This window comes from Cynoglossus semilaevis, chromosome 10 (genome assembly GCF_000523025.1).
Source record: "Cynoglossus semilaevis isolate Cse_v1.0 chromosome 10, Cse_v1.0, whole genome shotgun sequence".
NCBI classification, from domain to species: Eukaryota; Metazoa; Chordata; class Actinopteri; order Pleuronectiformes; family Cynoglossidae; genus Cynoglossus; species Cynoglossus semilaevis.
The window spans coordinates 15130810-15150087 of NC_024316.1; the positions used below are offsets into that span (position 1 = coordinate 15130810).

The 19278-nt window shown below is 39.7% G+C and overlaps 2 protein-coding genes and 3 non-coding genes across 6 annotated transcripts in view; all 5 read left to right on the forward strand.

Moving 5' to 3' along the window:
* Positions 1-161: 161 nt before the first annotated feature.
* On the forward strand, positions 162-325 carry LOC112487676 (U1 spliceosomal RNA). The gene has a single exon (XR_003050995.1). It is a non-coding gene; the product is annotated as a U1 spliceosomal RNA (small nuclear RNA).
* Positions 326-1184: 859 nt separating this feature from the next.
* LOC112487678 (U2 spliceosomal RNA) lies at positions 1185-1375 on the forward strand. The gene has a single exon (XR_003050997.1). It is a non-coding gene; the product is annotated as a U2 spliceosomal RNA (small nuclear RNA).
* Positions 1376-1726: 351 nt separating this feature from the next.
* fanci (FA complementation group I) lies at positions 1727-12869 on the forward strand. Of its 2 annotated transcripts, none has more exons than XM_008319028.3 (37): positions 1727-3663; positions 3762-3834; positions 3921-4051; positions 4528-4681; positions 4767-4824; positions 4924-4965; positions 5052-5175; positions 5251-5336; positions 5430-5562; positions 5644-5721; positions 5820-5956; positions 6087-6270; positions 6370-6457; positions 6548-6678; positions 6758-6828; positions 6952-7066; positions 7323-7445; positions 7526-7594; positions 7691-7792; positions 7876-8076; positions 8360-8481; positions 8578-8739; positions 8929-9108; positions 9218-9384; positions 9522-9598; positions 9739-9855; positions 9943-9994; positions 10241-10368; positions 10594-10659; positions 10764-10860; positions 10971-11155; positions 11239-11295; positions 11380-11439; positions 11527-11595; positions 11686-11781; positions 11897-11998; positions 12250-12869. In XM_008319028.3, the coding sequence occupies exons 1-37, from the start codon at positions 3571-3573 to the stop codon at positions 12310-12312; spliced, it is 3993 nt and encodes a 1330-aa protein (XP_008317250.1). In that variant the 5' UTR covers positions 1727-3570; the 3' UTR covers positions 12313-12869. The 2 variants fall into 2 exon arrangements, with proteins under 2 accessions (XP_008317250.1, XP_008317251.1); XM_008319029.3 differs by having other exon boundaries at positions 10974-11155; positions 12250-12867.
* LOC112487666 (U1 spliceosomal RNA) lies at positions 2117-2280 on the forward strand. The gene has a single exon (XR_003050985.1). It is a non-coding gene; the product is annotated as a U1 spliceosomal RNA (small nuclear RNA).
* Positions 12870-14507: 1638 nt separating the features above from the next.
* The window catches only part of mical1 (microtubule associated monooxygenase, calponin and LIM domain containing 1), an 18702-nt gene continuing 13931 nt past the window's right edge, over positions 14508-19278 (forward strand). The window contains exons 1-3 of the mRNA XM_017036049.2: positions 14508-14761; positions 18367-18670; positions 19069-19276. Coding sequence (XP_016891538.1) covers positions 18413-18670; positions 19069-19276 — 466 coding nt within the window. The 5' untranslated portion in view covers positions 14508-14761; positions 18367-18412. The remainder of the gene's footprint in view (positions 14762-18366; positions 18671-19068; positions 19277-19278) is intronic.

Genomic DNA, 19278 nt, shown 5'->3' on the forward strand with positions numbered 1-19278 from the left:
AAGTATACATGTGTTTTTATTTTATGTAATGTTATAAATGGTAAAATTGTTATGATGTAGTGCTTGACTGTGCTTTGTTTGAATGAGTTGCCAGTTGGTAGCACCATCAGTAAGAACGGTTTCCCAGTGTATGGGTTGGCAGTGTAACCCGTGTACAACTCATACTTACCTGGCAGGGGAGATACCATGATCAAGAAGGTGGTTCACCCAGGGCGAGGCTTAGCCATTGCACTCCGGCTGTGCTGACCCCTGCGAATTCCCCAAATGTGGGAATCTCGACTGCATAATTTCTGGTAGTGGGGGACTGCGTCCGCGCTCTCCCCTGATATACTTGTGGAACATAAATAATACAGAAACTTAACAGTAGTGATGTTCGATACCACCAATTTCCTTTCCGATCCGATACCGAGTAAAATTCGGGCTGGTATCGCAGATACCGATATCAATATTTTATCATTTGTCTTTTAAATAAAAAATGTGTATTTCAAATCATAGCTTCTTTAAGAATCCGAGGCTGAGGTTTTTATTTATTTATTTATTTTAAACTCTGGAGTGTACTGAGGTAGCTGCCTCATTTACTATACAGTCAACACAACAATAGAAAACCTTGAGAACACAATCATATAAAATATGTCAAAACAATGTTTCAAACTCTGAAAACATGTTATTTGTAAAACAAAAATAAATAAAAAAATAAAATAAATAATCCGAGGAGCCATTTGGGACCCGAAAGAGTCGGATTTTTTCAGTGAACCGAGCCAAAAGAACCGGTTCTCCAAAAAAGAGCCGAAATTCCCATCAATAGTGACTGAGTGAGAGCACGGAGTAGAGCCCCTGTGCTTAAGCATGACGCACACACCCAGGCGGAAGAAGAAGTAGTCCCACCAACCGAGCGTCACTTAGACAACATCTCAATAATTTGGATACTTTTCACCATGTTTCTGTTTTTGTCTACGTATGTTTACAGCGGCTCCTATTTGAGTTAGTCGTCAGTTGTTCCTGTAGCTTCGATCATTATACGGTTAAGTTTTATCTATGTTTATAGCGGATCCTTTTTTAGTCATTAATTGTACATGTGGCTCCGCTAATTCTACGGTTAAGTTTTATCTAACGTTTAAACATTTGACCCATGACTTAAAACGACATTGAGGGAGAGTATGAGCGTAGAGCAGGGGTGTGTCGTTATCGCTTCTCGGCCTTTTGGCTAAGATCAAGTGTAGTATCTGTTCTTATCAGTTTAATATCTGATACGTCCCCTACCCGGGGACCATATATTAAATTGATTTTTGGATCAGGGAGATGGAATAGGGGCTTGCTCCGTCCACTCCGCGCATCGACCTGGTATTGCAGTACTTCCAGGAACGGTGCACCCCCTAAAATTGTGAAATATAAACATTCAGCTGAGTGGTGTCAGCAATGGTGACGTTGTTAACCTATAACAGGTCATAAAAAGTTTCACTAGTCGCTCGTACTAATGAATACAAGTGTTTTGTCTGTGTAGTTGATGAAGAAGACAAGGCTGTACTGTGCTTATTAAAAGTGTGACTCTTTTAATCCTCCATATATTAAATGGCGTGCGTGATTTTTTTTTCATTCTAAACATACTACGTTCCCTGTTTTTGTTTTGTTAATGTTTTTTGTCTTTCATAAAACCTTTGCGCTGCTGTGCTTCGCATGCCAGGTCACTTGGTGGCAGTATTCTGTAGGACCCACGTGCCATTGTGAAATATAAGTATCCAACTGAGTTGTTTCAGCAATAGTGACGTTGTTAACCTATAACAGGTCAGAAAAAATTTCACTATCCGCTCGTTCTAATGAATATAAGTGTTTTGTCTGTGTAGTTGATGTAGAACACGAGACTGTACTCTGCTTATTAAAAGTGTGGCTCTTTTAATCCTCCATAATAATAATCCTCCTTTTTTCCATTTTAAACATACTACGTTCTCTGTATATATATGTGTGTGTGTGTGTGTTTATTTTATGTTTTGTTATAAATTATAACATTGGTGTGGTAGTGCTTGAATGTGCTTTGTTTGAATGCGTTTCCAGGTGGTAGCACCATCAGTAAGAAGGGTTTCCGAGTGTATGGGTTGGCAGTGTAACCCGTGTACAACTCATACTTACCTGGCAGGGGAGATACCATGATCAAGAAGGTGGTTCACCCAGGGCGAGGCTTAGCCATTGCACTCCGGCTGTGCTGACCCCTGCGAATTCCCCAAATGTGGGAATCTCGACTGCATAATTTCTGGTAGTGGGGGACTGCGTTCGCGCTCTCCCCTGATTTATTTGTAAAAAACAATGAATATTCCAAACTGTGTGTTTCGGGCGGTTACCACCCAGAATCACTATTAATGTTGGGCCTTCCTACAGCTAGTATTTTAACTGGGGAGGTTTGAGTTTACCGATGTAAGGAATTCATGTTCGACTAATTTAAGTAAATTGTTTGTAACTAAATATTTATCATTTCGTGTTGACCAATCTGCTAAAAAAATAATGTTTTGGGTCAGAGCTTATCGATATTTTCTTATTTAAGTAAAAAAATGTGTGTTGTCTAAATGCATCCCGTGGCTGTGATCCACATGGCTAACGCAACTGTGAAGATAATTTCAACAAATGGCGGGTATTGAACACGGCAACAAAGAAGAATTGCCTCTGTGCCCATTCAGATGACGTGGTTGGAGCCACACAAGGAAGGGTAACAGCAGCGGTCTGGTTCTCAGGGTGAGACTGGTGCGAAGTTGCACGTGGTCCTCTAAGCACCAGAACATGGTCTGTGACAATATCTAGGGGAGAGAACCGAAGCATGATTTGGTAAGGTTTTACCGTGCTTTTGTACAAAGACGTTTTAATGGGGGGAAAAATAAATAAAACATTTCATATTATTCTATTGTCACTTTGTAACTCTGTAAATCTAATACTTTTTCTAATAAAAATACAATGTTGTGTAATAAAGTGACGTTTTTTCTCGTGGCGTTGCGACTTTATCATAATTGTACCATTCTCATTATTTTATTTTCAATGTACAGTATTCCCCATATTCCGTCACAAACCTTTTCCAAAGTCGCTTAATATAAACTGACTTGGCAACCGGGGTGGCTGTTCCTGTGGCTCGAGGTTTTGAAAAATGATTAATGATTAATACTACAAAAAGACTGCGTCTTTGTCGTCATTATGCAAAAATGTTTCTTATTGAAGCGGTTACGTACTTATTGTATTATTTTTAATTGCAATTGTTACATAATAATTAATTTCGTATGTGTATGTTTTATAGCCAGAAAGTTAAATACTGTAGTTGCAGGATACTTTAAGTCAAACATGGCAACCCAAAAGCAAAACAGGAAATGTTGTCTGGCGGGAGATTATGAAACCAAAGAAGGCGGATGCTGTAGCCAGTGTTTTTACAAAGAAACTAACGCAGTATACGGACTACATTTTACCAAAACATACGACTACATAAATCAAAGTTTGTGCACTCGGCTGGTCTTGTAAATACAGGAACAGTTTTGCTGAAGCTGACAACTTAGCATTACTTCCGTCGTGTCCATTTGTTGCTGTGTTAGCAGCCAGAACATGAAGGCTGTCGTTGACAAAATCCTATCCCTGTCAGACGAAGACAACATCACTGAGTTAGAGAAATACTTGTCCACCATCAAGGATGACCAGGTAATCGTCGTTGCTGGGGATCCTTAATATTTTATCAAAGAACCTAAGGTCGTGTGAACATATAACTGCAAATAACTAACCTCTTTTTTCTTTATTAGTTAATCAGCGTTATTACCACCAGTGCGTTAAAGGGAAAGAAGATATGTGCTATAATTAAAGGCATATTTCAAGGTTCATATGCTTTATTTGATATTACTAAAATGCTATCAAAGTCGCGGTAAAAAAAACGACAACGAGTATTTGTTTTGTTCGGACAGGGTCACCGACAGGTTCCACCGAAGGATCGAAACATAGACTTCTTGTTTATCAACACTGCATCCCCCTGTGTGAGTCTGGGGACCTCCAGGCCGATGTGGCAGCTGACATCATTGGACTTCTGATGCTTGAGGTAAAAACAAACAGATGATGGAAACCGATGTATATTACAAATATATATGTAACAGTAAGCTGTTTGAAGCTGTTTTCAGATCAGTTTAGTAATCGAAAATGCACAAAACTTACACTCATCCTTTGGAAACACATCCTTGGACTTCATTTCCTAGTCTATATTCACAATATTTATCATAGTGATATTCATACAACATCTCACTTCACCCTGTGGAATTATTTTAGTAGTTATTTACTTAAATATCTGTCACTAAAACTTTATGGTTAAAAATATTTGGTAGTAGCCTGAATGCCTGTCACATCTTCAGTCCTGCTCCAGTAATCAAATAAAACACAATACACCAATAAACTTATCCAGTAATCAAATAAAACACAATACACCCATAAACTTTTCTTTAAATGTAATTCCCATGTAACAGTTGTTTTTAAATAGATTCTGTTTTGCTCAGAATTCTAATTTCTTGTCATTTTTCACAGACTCACACACTACCTCCACTGTCTCTCGTACAACTGGCATCTCTCTTTGTAGAAGCCATTAAGGTGGGCAAAATGGGAAGTGGCAAATCCCTGGAACTGTTTCCTACGATACTTACTGCTCTGGCAGCATGTGAGGCCTTGTCTTACGGCAAAGGTGAGTGCACATGAACTCTTTTTAACACTGTTACTGAAATTACACAGTAATTTGTTGTACTTGATACTTTATTTTGAAACTTTAGGAGAACTCAGTGGTGAGGAGTACAAAAAGCAGCTAATAAACAGTCTTTGCTCAAGCAGGTATGTGTGAAAATGTAACTTAGTTTTGTTTTGTTTTTTAAGAGTAATTGCTTGTGCTTTGTTTACTTAGTGTTTTTTTTTTCTTTTTCTTTCCATTAGATGGGACCCCCAATGTGTTATCCACCTTACAACCATGTTCCGGTCAGTTTTTTTTTTATTCATTTCAAAAGCAATGGATGACACTATCCTTATATCTTATATATATGAGTTTCCTAATCATATTTTAGAGATGTGCCCCTGTCGTCAGAGGAGCTGCAGTTCCTGGTAGAAAAAGTGTTCAGGATGTTTAACAAGCTGGATCTGCAAGAAATCCCCCCTCTGGTTTACCAGCTGCTCCTTCTGTCGTCAAAGGTTTGTGTGTATGTGTGTGTAACACTGTGTTTATTTGTTTTGTTTTGTGTTAAACCGATTTCTATCGTCTGTCAGGGTTGTAAGAAACAGATCCTCGATGGAATCATTGATTATTTCAAAGAGAAAGACACTCTCTTGGAAGAGGAGAAGAAAGATGGCAAGTGAGTTTCTCACACACTGCAAGTGACAAATACTGTGTTCACCTGAACTCTTCTTCTTCATGTGCAGATTGTTTACTACTCTTTCTTACACAGCACCCTAGACTTAGAGGTACAGTCTATACCACAGGACCAGTTGAGACATGTAGAGGGCACCACTATCCTCCATGTTGTCTTTGCGATACGACTGGACCACGAACTTGGACGAGAATTTCTTAAAATCTTTAAGGTCACTCTTTAGCCCTGAAACACATTCAAAATCAATGTACAATTATCATTTCGTTCTAAACTGTGTGTTGCACTTCTGCAGATGTCATACGACGACCTTTGCCCTTTCAGTATTGCCTTGTTGCTCTCAGTGGCACGTATCCAGCGCTATGAGGAGCAGGTGAGAAATTATTAATATTTATTTCTTCTCCGATGGTTTGGATCTATGCTCCATTTATCAAGTCTATTTTTCCTTTCTTTTCTGTGGTGTGTGTGTAGGTGTTTGACCTTTTAAAGGGGGCTATTATTAAGAGCTTCAAGGATGACCAGCTGCAGCAGGGGTCCAAGTTCCTGCAGGATGTTCTGCCAAAACATTGCAGAATTGATCGCATGATACTAGACACAGTCAAAAACAGGTCAGAACGCTCAGGAAACTGGGCATGTACTGTATTTTTACTCTTGTAATGAGACATACATATACATGCAATCTTTGCAGTAAAATTAATTGGACATTTGTATTTAAATACCACACGGTTGCTTGTGCAGTGTTTTTGGTTGGGACCATGTGACACAGGGGCTTGTTCAGCTGGGTTTCTTCCTCATGGACACATTTGGGCCCAAACCTGGACCATTTGGGAAGACGACAGATTCAGGTTCTGCTGCTGTGGCCAGAACACCGGCTCAGCAGTCATGTAAGCTGGGCTGTCGGGTGCTTCTCCATGGTTTTAAGGTACCGTTTGGTTTTCAAACCTATTCAATATAAAAAAAAAGAACTGACTGTGTTACAGACTGTCTGTATACTGTTTTCACACTTGTCACTCTTTCACAGATTCATGAAACAATCCGAGGTGAGATACTGGAGCAGGTCTTAAATCGACTGGTCACGCAGACAGCATCACCTGTTAACCACTATTCAGGTAATACAGTCCTGAGACTAAGATACTAGGAGTCATATAAGTATAATTATATTTTACACTAATTACTCGTGTTTGTTTATGCATTTTCAGACCTATTTGCTGACATTGTGACCTCCGCACCCATGATCCTCCTGGAGTCATCTTCTAAGGTCACAGAGACATTTGACCATCTTTCATACCTGCCCTTAGCTACTGTCCAGGGTCTACTCAAAGCTATACAGGTAAATCGATTGACTAAACCAATGACTGATGATGTGTAGTTTTACCATGTTCATTTTTTTTACTTAATTTGATCCCTAGCCTCTACTTAAGATCAGTATGTCCTTGAAGGATGCTTTGATCCTTGTTCTTCGCAAGGCAATGTTTTCCAGGTATGCAATATGGCAGTTTTACTCTGGTGTCTTTGTGTATAACATTATCTGTTCATGTGTTAATAAGAGCCAGATTGAAACAAAAATAATGACCGTTTCCTCTCCTCTGAACGATTCCACCAGCCAACTGGACGGAAGAAAATCTGCAGTGACTGGCTTCTTGTTGCTGCTGAAGAATTTTAAAGTGTTGGGCAGTTTAGCATCAAGCCAGTGCAGTCAAGCCATCTCCTCCAGCCAGGTACACATTCCACATTTGTTAGCCTTTAGCTGTACAGTCTGCAAGTTTCTGTGCAGATGAAACAGAAATGAAGTGAAGAAAAGCAGCAAGAATCAGGAGAGGCTAGAGGACAGTAGACATGCTTGTAATTAAACGCAGCATTGTCCAGCCAGTCAAAGTTGCATGTCACCTCATAGCAACTCTTCTGTTTCCAGTTCACATTTGACTTTGTCATTAATTTTGACCTGTTTAATATTTTGCTGATCACTCAACACAGATCCAAGTGGAAGTTCATGCACGTTACAACTCTGCTGCCAATGAAGCGTTTTGTCTGGAGATCCTCAGCAGCCTGCGCCGCTGCCTGGGCCAACAGGCTGACGTCCGCCTTATGCTTTATGAGGTGAGGTATCTGTGTTTTGTTTGTTTGTTTATTGTATTTTTCTTTCTTAATCGTTGGGATTGCACTCTTGCCTGTTTCAGGGGTTCTACGATGTTCTCCGACGCAACTCTCAGCTTGCCAGCTCCATCATGCAAACCCTCTTCTCACAGGTCTGTGAGAAGTAAAACTAGTAGATGTTTCCACCTGTCTGTTGATATGAATGTCGGCTTCATTCATTGTCTGTGTATCTGTATCTGTATCTGTAGCTGAGACGCTACTACGAGTCTGAACAGGACCTTTTGCCCCCGGTGAAACTGGAACCATGCATCACAGCGCACGGAGACCAAGTCTACCTCCAGGAGCCACTGGTATTCACTCTGTGCTCCAGGGTTTAATCTGCAAATACGTGCATTCGTCTGTTGGTAACCACAGTTTGGTTTTTTTTCCTCAGGGCCATCTTCTGAGCTGCACAGTTCATTGCCTCCTGTGGCTGCAAAACATGCGACAAGCAGCCAAACGTAACGTTGATGACAGTGACGACGACGAAGACGACAATGATGAAGAGGAGGAAGGATACCAGTCTGAACTGCAGACAATCCTGGAGAGCATGACCAGGCGCATGATAAAGTGTGAAATGGAGGACTTTGAACTGGTGAGCATCACTGATGAAGTTTAAAAAGTGAAAGGCAAAAAAAAAAAACATCTTCAGGAAACAGGGGCCTCACCCCACCCCCCACTGTGAGAACCACTGGTTTATGCAAAAGTCTATGCAGGTGCAGTCTAAAATGATCAGTGGAGTTTGTCCATTTGTTTCAGCCACAGAAACATGGTGACCTCTGGTACTCTTTGTACACTACATGTAATTTATTCTTAGGTTTTATTGTACTATAATACAACTATGTTTTCTGCATCTTCTCGGTTTGTGTTCTGATCAGGACAAGTCAGCAGAGTTCTCCCTGGGATCCAGTGTTGGTGTGAAGAATAACATCTACGCAGTGTTAGTCATGGGAGTGTACGAAGTTCTCATAGAGTACAACTTTGTCAAAGCCAACTACAGGTACCATTTCACCACCGTAGTGTGTACCACACACTGGGCTTATTTGTTCGGTATATATTTAAAGAATATATATTTTTCTTGCTTTTTGTTTTTCAGTAAAAGTAGATTTGATGAGCTCATAGAACTCTTTAACCGCTACCACAAGTTGTCTGAGATTTTGAAGGAAAAGTCGGGAAAAGGCCGGGCGGCGTCGCACAAGACACCTCGCAGTTTACTGTCTTTTGGATTTGTGTCAACTCTTCTCACCGTGCTCTTCAGGTACATGTTGATTCCACTGAATAACGCAAAGACAATAATTAATTGAAATTTTTAGAAACACTACTTTTACTATTGTTCACTGAAATAAGAGTGTGCAAATAACAACACATGTTCATGTTAAATGTAACTACTAAAATATCAAGACTAAGTTCACAAACTGATGATTTAAATACTTAATTTTTTTTCCAGAGACAGTACTCAGAGCAGAGAGGAGGCTCTCTCTGTGCTGCGCTCTAGTGGAGAATTTGTGCGTTACGCAGTAAGTGTAGCTGTACAGAAGATCCAGCAGCTGGAGGAAACCGGACACACAGATGGTCCAGATGGACAGAACGCAGAGAAGACTTTCACTTTCCTCTGTGACACGACCAGGTGAGGATTCCTCAGTGTCCTGAATGTCCACCTTAACCTACTATCTGGAGTTTTAATGTGCGACTGAGGCACCGATTAGTTGCCCACCATTGTGCTAATACTTTCCCAGTGTGTTGATGTGGCGTTACACCAACATCCCCAGTGCAGTGGAGGAGGCAGCCAGGAAGGAGAAGCGTTCCAGTTTGTCCCTGATGTGCCTGGAAGGGCTGCTAAAGATCTTCACCACTTGTCAACAGCGCTGTCCACACAAGATGGCCCAGCTCCTCGCCACCATGGGTGAGAGACAAACCACACAAGATGGCCCAGCTCCTCGCCAACATGGGTGAGAGACAAATGTTTTTTCCCATAATAACGTTGTCGATTTTTTTTTTTTTTTTTTTCATAAAACTATACGAGAGTCTTGTTTATTGCAGATTTTGCAGAGAACCAGGCAGTGGAAGATGAAGAGAGTGACCCTGAGATGACCTTCTTTTACATTCGACAGTTTCAGGTGTGTTTATGGCAGGGCGGTCAAAAAATGAAAATTATAACTATAAAATAAATAACATGGAGACTGTGGATTTATGATTTACAGAGATAAATCAACATTATTAAATATGTACAAAAAATGTTTTTGAACTCCATCTATAGAGGTCACTGTTCACTCGGTTAAGTGGAGCCGAAGAGGAAATCAACAGTAAAGAAGCCCAGCTGCTGGTCAGCATCTTGACTGTGCTTTCACAGCAGCTAAAACCTTCTACTAAACAGGCAGGTGACCTCTTTGTCTGGCTTTGGAGAAAAGAAAAAAAAATCATTTTAACTTTTTTTTTTACTGTCACATCTTTATGTTCACAGTTTCTCCAGATGATGACATGGACACTAAAAATTGCAAGGGAAACTAGTTTGGGTTAGTTTATATTTATTTAATTATTATTATTTATATATATTTGGTTGGTTCAATTAAATGATTTTGTCCTTTAAATGTTAAATATAAATATTGATTTTTTTTGTCATGTATGTACTTATATACTTAGATTCTCTTATTTTTGTCTTTTTATTGGTAGGATTTTCTTTCCCAATATTAAGTCACATCTTCACCTGTTATTAATACAAATAACTTTATGATTGTCCCTTATGTTTTCTTTCTTCTCAGAGGATTCTGCGTTTTGCAAGGGCCTGCTCTCTCTTCTCTTTAACCTTCATGTTCTCCACCAGAGTCCTCTCAGCCTGATGCTGGAGCTCTGTCAGGAGATCCACGGTCAGCTGGGGGATATTGATGAGGTACAGACCCTAACTCTCCTCCCACATTGATGATGGCAGGTCTTTAAAATTCATGGAAAATTTAAACTTTATTAGAATTTGACTCCTGGACATTTAACCCTGTGTTTCGATATTGTGATGAGTGTGATTCAGCACACAGCGCCACCTTGAGGCCGCAGAAGTGCAGTACATTTTGTATACCAAGTCTCATAAGTCACATGTTTTCTTCACTTGTGTTGTGAATAGGAAATGGAGGTGGAAAAACAGTCTCAGTTTGCCATTGTCAACACAAAGACAATCACAGCAACAATAGTGAGTGTTGTTTTCCTAAATGAACAACAACATGATATACTGTAGAAACATATTACTTTGTCTTCTTCCCAGCTTTGTCGTCATTTCAGTCTGTTTTTCTTCAGCTGTTGGTCCTGTCCCGGGTTGGAAAAGTACTTGATGAAGTGGAGTGGCTCATTTCCACAAGGAAAAATCAGACAGCATCTGCCAAATCTGGCTGCGGTAAGAATCCTGTCACACTCCACTAGGATTATTGTTGAGAGGGATAAAGTGATGTGCCTGTCAGTAAATGTTTACAAAACAGTTTTTATTTCTTTGTTCCTGGTGCAAAGAAGAAGCCACACAGACGGCAGGTCAGCAGGATCCCATCGAGAAAGCCGTGACGATACAGCTTGGAAAGCTTTTGACTGCGTTACATGAGTTGGTCCAGACCTCTCTGCCCTCTGGTCCCTGTACTGTGACACTACTGAAAGAACTGAGTCGCACGTACGCCATCCTGACCACACTAGTCAAATACGTGCGTATTTGTGGGATCAGTGTGAAAATCTGTATATAGAATCCAAATAGTAACTCACTAATCTTGTCTTTGTGTATTTTCAGTACATACAGGTCTGTGGTACTCAGTCTGGTTCACTGCATCCTCGCTTTGAGAAGCTGGTAAGTCATTAGTTTGGTTTAAAATAGATTTTCTTTTTGGGGTGTTTTTTTTTTTTTATCAAATGTTTGCTGTCTCACTCACAGGTCAAACTGTCTGGCTCACATCTGACCCCACAGTGCTACGCCTTCATCACATATGCACAGGTGTTGGGGTGTACACTGTTTGTTAGGTTGTTTGTTAGGTTGCTTGTCAATAGTAAAGTGACGTCATGATGTTTTTGCTCCTATAAGTGCGGTGAACTTCAGGGTGTCGATGACAAGAAGAAAAAGAAGAAAACTGACACGAACCTCGTTGCTTCTGTAAGGACGCTCATCTGCAACACTGGTCTTAGTGAAATGCACGTGACAGACAACAACATTCTTTAAGTTCCTTTCATTACTTCTTCGCAGGCAAAACTTCTGAAGGAGACCAAGGGCATCCCAGAACTGATTTTTAGCATTGAACAGTATGAGAAATATTTAATCACACTCACAAAGAAATCAAAGGTAGGCGCAAAACTAAAACAAAATTTTAAAATTCAAAATCAAATGGGGGGAAAAAGAGCACAGCAGTCGTGATAAAACCATGTCAGCAGCACCTGTGGGTTTGTTCTTTTTCAAGGTAAATCTGATGCAATACATGAAGCTCAGCACATCCAGAGATTTTCGCATCAGAGGTGACACGCTGGAAGCAGTCCTCCAGGAACAGGAAGGAACCCAGCAGGCAAGCCTTAATACTTTATTTTCTTCTCATTAACAGAAGGATATTTCCATCTGGAAGAAACCAAAAAGTATTCAAAATAACACTGTCATTACATTAGTGAATAAATCACTGAAACTAAGAATAAAATAAATACAATTGTGAATAAAATTCATCTTTCTACATCACTAACAGTCATTTGGACAGAAAGCAAGAAGAGCTTTTCGTTATTCTTTCTGTCTTGTTTATCTGTCCTTTGCTTTTATTTTGGACAGACCCAAGAGACACAAAACGCTCAAGAGACACAAGAACCCAAACAGAAGAAACGAAAACAGTGAGCTGACGTGGAACTCCTTGCCAGTTTTTGTGACGCACACAGGTCACATTATTTTTTCATACTGCCTTTGCTAATGTTAACGATTTAATAGGAATCCAAAGTTTCACCTGGGAAGAAAGAAATGGTTATTTTGCTGTTATGTAAAAAAAAAGTACAAGAAAAAGCTCATTTTTAATTTTAATACAATCTACTGTTAAAACTGTTTGTGTATAAAAATGTTGGCCCTGTTTTCTCAGTATTTTGTAACACTAAGTACAGCAGTTGTATGTATTTTGCTTTACTGGGACAGTTTTGTACTGTATATATGTATACATATGTGTGTATACACATATATGTATATGTGTGTGTATGTATATTTATAATATATATACATACTGTATATATTATATAATATATATACCAGGGCTATCAAAATAAATATGTCAAATAAAATGAAGCCAATAAAACCTTTGAATCCCTTTTAATACAAGGCCAGAATGACATGCACTGTATAACCAATAATCTAACTGTCCATCCATTTATAACAATTACAACAGATCATACCAGACAGTGTAATGTGGTTGATTTGTCACATGATCAAAATGTCCTTTGATGTGTCATCTCTAAAAAGTCTGCAGAAGAGTTCAGTCGCATCTGTCACCTGTAGAGATCAGCATTCTCACTGGAGAACATAAGAGGTAAGCTGTTAAAGAAGGACTTGTTGCATTTCCACCATGGACCAACAGCTGAAAAAGATCATTTCTACATTCCTGTGTGTGAGAGAAGCCCTCACCAAAGGACTGGATGAAATCATATCTCTGCGGGAGGAGAATAAGGCTCTAAAAGAGCAAGTAGTCCAGATTCAGCAAAGTGGTAACCAGCTCCATGGAGAACTTATTCAAGCCATCCGAAATCGGCACAGGAGTGATGAAGCCTATGTGGAGCACCACAGTACTTTGGGTGACAAAGTCAGTGAGGCCCAGTGTGAAGCTAAGAGAAGTATAGAGAGTGTGATGGCTGCTCGGGGTGAGATCTGGAAAGGATGTTTGGGAGAGGATGAGGCAGAGAAGCAGCAGGATGTAGAAAAATGGCAAATGGGGGACGAGGAGGTGCAAACAACCTGATGTGCGATCTCCAGAGGTGGGGTAGGGCTACAACCAGACTCTGAAAGTAAGAAAAGGGAATAAAGAAAGAAGCCTTAACTAGAAAGAGCCTGTGATCACTGTCACACTTACAGTCAAGCAGGAAAAAAAACAGCCAGCTAGAGAGTGGAACTCCATGAAGTCAGTGCTAGGATGGAGCAAGAACTTACAGGGATGCTGGAAAGTTGCAAAATATTTGAGAATAGATGAGATGAACACAACACAGCTTTCAGTTGTGGACCTGGGACACACCTCTGACCACCTTCTATCATGCCCACTTCTATTCTTCCTGTTACCCAAGTTGTAAAAATGACAAAAGGAAAAGTAAAATGATTAAAAATGTAACAGTCTAACACTTAAATATTGATTTTTCCTCAGCCATCTTATTATATATGGCAGATCTCTCAAGCTTCTTAAGCAGGTCTTAAGTTTTATCATATATGTTTTGTCAAATGTTGATGACGATGGGCCTGTGGATTTCCACAAATATCGGGTTTAAAGCAGTCATACATGTCACATTAAATATTGAGCTGGTTTATAAACAACACTGCAACATAATGTCACTGTTCGCAGTTTCTGGCACTTGCACAGCGAGAAATGTTCAATTTAAATCAACTTCCTGCGGTCAAAATAGGCAATGCTAAGCTAACGCTATATAAACTGCTTCACCTGAACTGTAAGTGGTTGTAACGTCTGTCACGATTCTCGTTATTGTTGTGTTTAAATGTTTTATTGTCTGCATGTAGTAATTTGCTTCTCTTTTTTTTACCTTGGTATAATAGGCAAAACAACAAATAAACTGTCAATAGCTTTTGTTGTTGCTAAATTTTGTATAGTGGTCTGACATATAACTAAAACCCTTAAAAACCCCATTCACTCGATAATATGGATGTCACATTTTATTCATATATATTGGATTTGTATTTTCATTTTATATATTTATCCTTTATAATGTAAAATATTATCGTAATAATATTGTATGTATACTATTATCTCAATTATATATGTGTATGTAATTATTGACTGAAACCTGTAATGGTTACGTTAACCGGTGGCGCTACCTACACGTGCTTCACGTGTACTGCCGCTGGCTGTGTGAAACCAGAAAGTCCCGGAAGAGTCTCCTTCAGTGTTTGTGGTTATGTGTACAACGGAGACGGAGTCAGGTAAAGACCGCGCCACTCTTTTTTTTTACCTGTAAACAATGAGGGAAGGACACAAAACTAGACACACGACAGCACTGACTGGAGCCGCATACAGCAGGACCTGAACCTGGCTACAATCAGTTTTGGTCGGATTCGTTTGCTCTGCTATTCCACCGTTAAACTTGTAAGTACGAAACCAGGTGCTTTGGGGTTTTTTTTTTCGTTTTCATGTGTTACCAGACGTTTAGGTTTCTCGGTGGGCTATGTTAAGTTGAGGTTTTGTGTCAATAGTTGTCTAATGTCCAGCTTTTACCTAAAACGGAACAGAAGGTTAACGAACGAGCTCTCCTGTAGTATACTAGTCATTTTCCGCTCATACACCGTTAACGCTCATACTGTGTACTGTGTACTGTGTACTGTGTACTGCTCTAAAGCAGTAGCCACAGCGGCCAAGTCTTTCTCTTACATTCTCATTTGCTTCCTAGTATTGTGAGCATATTTACTGCAAAAGGCCACATATCCCTGTGCAGTATTTCCCAAATGGTGGGTCGGGTCCCATAGGAGGCTCACGGAAGATGTTTTACAGAGTACTACCAGTTTCGGCCTGTCCTGCATGAAGACCTTAGCCACTAATATTCAAAGACATGATTCAATATTTGCCATATTGTCCGCCCTTTCTAAACCATTTGTGTGTTTAGACATATACAAAATGACGCTTCACCTCTGTACATTCACAACATGTTCTGTCTTTGAGGGATCAGATGAAGGTGTGGCAGACGTGATGTAGCATCAGTGTGTATTAGCGTGTCATGTTCAGTAGTAAAAGTGTCTTTTACTATTGAACATGACACCTTAAACTGAACTAGTCTTGCTTTCTTAGCTTTGTTCTGTTTAGTTTTTTGTAGTTGTTGTTAGCAGATTATGTTACTCAGTGTTTGGCAGAACCACCAAGCTGTTGAACTTCCTGTGATAATGTTAAAAATAAAAATTAACTGTGATATCTGCTATATGTTTACAGTAAAGTATTAGCACCAGTTCAGACTAACTAATTGTGAATTATTGTAAAATCCTTTAGTCTGTGGTGTTGCTACTCAGTTGGTACACAGCTAATGTTTACATTGCCCATTGGGTATTTTAAATGATACTACTTAGCATTTTTGTCAAGCCTATCCCAGTCATCTGCCACACAGGAAGCCATGACATTTTGTTTCAAAATATGTTGTTTATTTATGGCCCAGTTTTAAACACCCATGATCTAACTCGTATTTCCCAGGATTGCTCAACACCAGTCAGATGATGCTCTTGTTTGCCCCATTCACCTTTGCCACAGATGACACTTCGTTCACTGTGACCATACTTCAATTTACCAATTTTATTTTTAGACAGCACAAAGTAAAAATACTTCAAGGTATAAAAACCGCAACCTCCTGCAAATGCACAAAAGTAGGGTGACGATACTCTGAAGGTATTTTTAGGAGCATGTCTTTGTACTTCTCTGACGTTTCTTTTCTCGGTCTACAACAGCGTTCGATCGGATGCTGTTTTTGTGAAAACATCAGCAGGACAGAAGTGGTATTTGTATAATCTTATAATTATCTTCAATAGTCAGAAGTTTCATGCCCCTCAGGGTGTAATAGAAACCAAACTGGTTGGTTGGTTGTAAAGACGGATATTGTTCCTCCCAGGGCTTTATTTCTGTCTATCAGCAGCACCTTGGAGATATGTCAACAACATCACATTATTTGTTGTCTCGTCATTTATTGCAGGTAGCACTGAAATGATTGGAACTACACGTAACAGGGTGAAAAGGATAAAAGATAAAGATCCAGCTTACCATGTTGTAAATTTTTAATCGTGATCATTCTTTTATAACACCATATACTGTAACTAGTGATAGGAGGCATGGAACCCTGTATAGCAGGCATTTGAAATTCAACCTCAAACTCCTGGCCCGTGGGCCCTTTCTAGCTCACAAATACCGAAAAATCTGGCCCGCAAATAGTTATCAGTAATAATTAAAATTTGGGTGTTGAGGATTTAAAAATATATATATTTAAAATTATTTCATTTGTTCATTCATTATCTGTATCTATATTCACTGTTGTATTATACAGTATTTAAATAATTAAACAACAACAAAAGACACCCACTTACAGGCACAGTGAGGTAGTAAGGTAAACACATGTTGCTCTGGTCGGCTTACTGTAATTAAAAAGCCTTCCTCTCAGGTGGAGGGCAGAAGTTGCACAGTTAGCAGCAGAGAAGACTTGTGGTTTGGGTAATTATGCCATCAGGAAGTGATGCCTGTGAACTCTTCACAGGAACTGTCAGATCAAGCAACACACAGAGCAACGCGAAGATGTTTTTGAGGTTTGAGAGGATCAGTTTAACAAAGTTCAGTAAATAAGTTCACTCGAAGTGATAGCAAATTTGCCAGTAATTTCACTGAAATAAGTCAATTTATCAGTTATTGTATTTTTGTCATCAGTTAAAAAACCCCACTGCTGTACAAGACAATTTTATGTTTGTAACTTTAATCAGTTTTGTTGCCTGCTTCTTAATTTGGTTTTGATTAGTACTCTGTCATGAAACACTTATAGTATATATAAGTACTCTGTCATGAAACACTTATAGTATAGGGATGAGATGGGAGTATGATAATCACAGGATTTTCTTTCCATAATGACTTCAATTTCAGTTACATTTTCTAAACCTTCGAGGTTGGACGGCGATGTATTGAACTTCATACAATCTTGTGTAAACTGTACTGTACATCATCTCATTCCATTTAAATGGTCTGTGAGTGGTCCGTGTACTGAAGGAGTGGGGTTTTGAACAGTGTTTTCATTGTTTTGTTGTTTGTCTTTGATATTGACTTTAAAGATCAGCCTCTACTCAAGTACAGGCCATGGAGTTTTGAGAAGTTCATCAGTTACATCTCCATCAACACAGGCAGCGCTCAGCTGTGGTTACCACTGCATACAGTACATACAGCACTACAGTGTGTACACGATTTAGGTCTTACAAATGAATTGGTGGGACTGCAGCTGTACTGTATGGTTCTGGTCATACCTATATTTATTTATACCACTAAGTCTCATGTGTTTGACAATTTTATGATTATCATCCATTCACAGCTAATTTAATTAGTCCATGCAGATAAGAGTGACAATTTTATGATTATCATCCATTCATAGCTAATTTAATTAGTCCATGCAGATAAGAGTGGAGTGGATAGTGTTCTTGCCTTACAGTAGGAAAAACGTGTTCGATTCTCAACTGTGACAATTGGTCTTCTTCCATATTCACTACACTGTCGGTATAATTGTGAGTGTGAATGGTTGTTACAGCAGTAGCAGCGGAGACATTTGTGTTATTGTTGTATTGTTATATAGCATGCGACTGTACGTGGATGTACTGTTGCTGTGTAGCATTGTATGTAGCAATGGCTTCCTGTGGAAAAAAAAAGTTGTTTTCAGCATATTCTTCCTCTTTGTTCCAGCCAGACGTTGTTGTTGTTTAGGAGTCTACTCTTTGGCAACTGAAGCTAATAACAGTCACAGATCCATGACTCAGCAGACTAGGTGACATGAGTTCTTGATCATTTTTAAACCACTGGGCCTATAATTAGACAGCTTGAAGACGGGGTTTTTCTACAACACAGTAGGAAGTAAAGATGAGTGGACCACATCAGTGAAGAAAAACAACCGTGAGCAGGAAGGATTTTGACAGTGAACCAGTTTCACAGCATGACTTGCTGAGACAGTGATCTAATCTTTTCTTTTTCAGTTAACCTTCAACAAGAAGAGCCAATTCCAGCCCTTCTTTATCCAGGATGACGGACCAGGGTCCTGTCAACCCGTCACATGAGACTTTTGAGCGGTTTGTCCAGGCTCAGAAGTGTAAAGACGTCCGGAACCACTTCGCTGAGCTCTGCAGGCAACTGGACATCAACCCCAAGGATTTCAGAACCTTCTATGGGAACCTGAAGGAACGACTGAACTACTGGAAGGCCAAAGCCTTGTGGACTAAGCTGGACAAAAGAGCCTCACATGCAGATTACCAACAGGGGAAAGTCTGCATGAAAAACAAGGTGGTGATACTGAAATTTATACTTTATGTTTTGGCCAAATATTCTTGATTGTTTTTAACTGGTATAATATTTAGTCTTGAATTATTGAAATTACATTAACCAAACAAAAAAGGAAAAACGTGTAATTACTGAATTCAATATGATGGGCTGCGCCCCCCAGGCAGTAGCTCTGTGGCCCCAGGGAACAGTTGTTTTAGGTATTTTTTTTTATTGTATTTTTTTTCCTGCTATTAATCAGCTAGAACTAGTTATCTGTTTCCTGGGTGACTGTCAGCATGAATATTTGGTTATGGCTTGATACAATCTAACAGTATTACAGCTACTGTCTGAAATGAAACATGTCCTCTTTTTTTTCTCAATCATCATGTTTTTATAACTCCCCCCTCGCTCTGCCTCAGTGTCTTGTGTTAGGCAGCGGGCCATGTGGTCTAAGAACCGCCATTGAATTGGCGCTGCTGGGGGCGCAGGTGGTGGTGCTGGAGAAACGAGAGTCCTTCACCAGGAACAACGTCCTCCACCTTTGGCCCTTCACCATCTATGACCTCCGAGAGCTGGGAGCCAAGAAGTTCTATGGGAAATTCTGTTCCGGGTCATTGGACCACATCAGT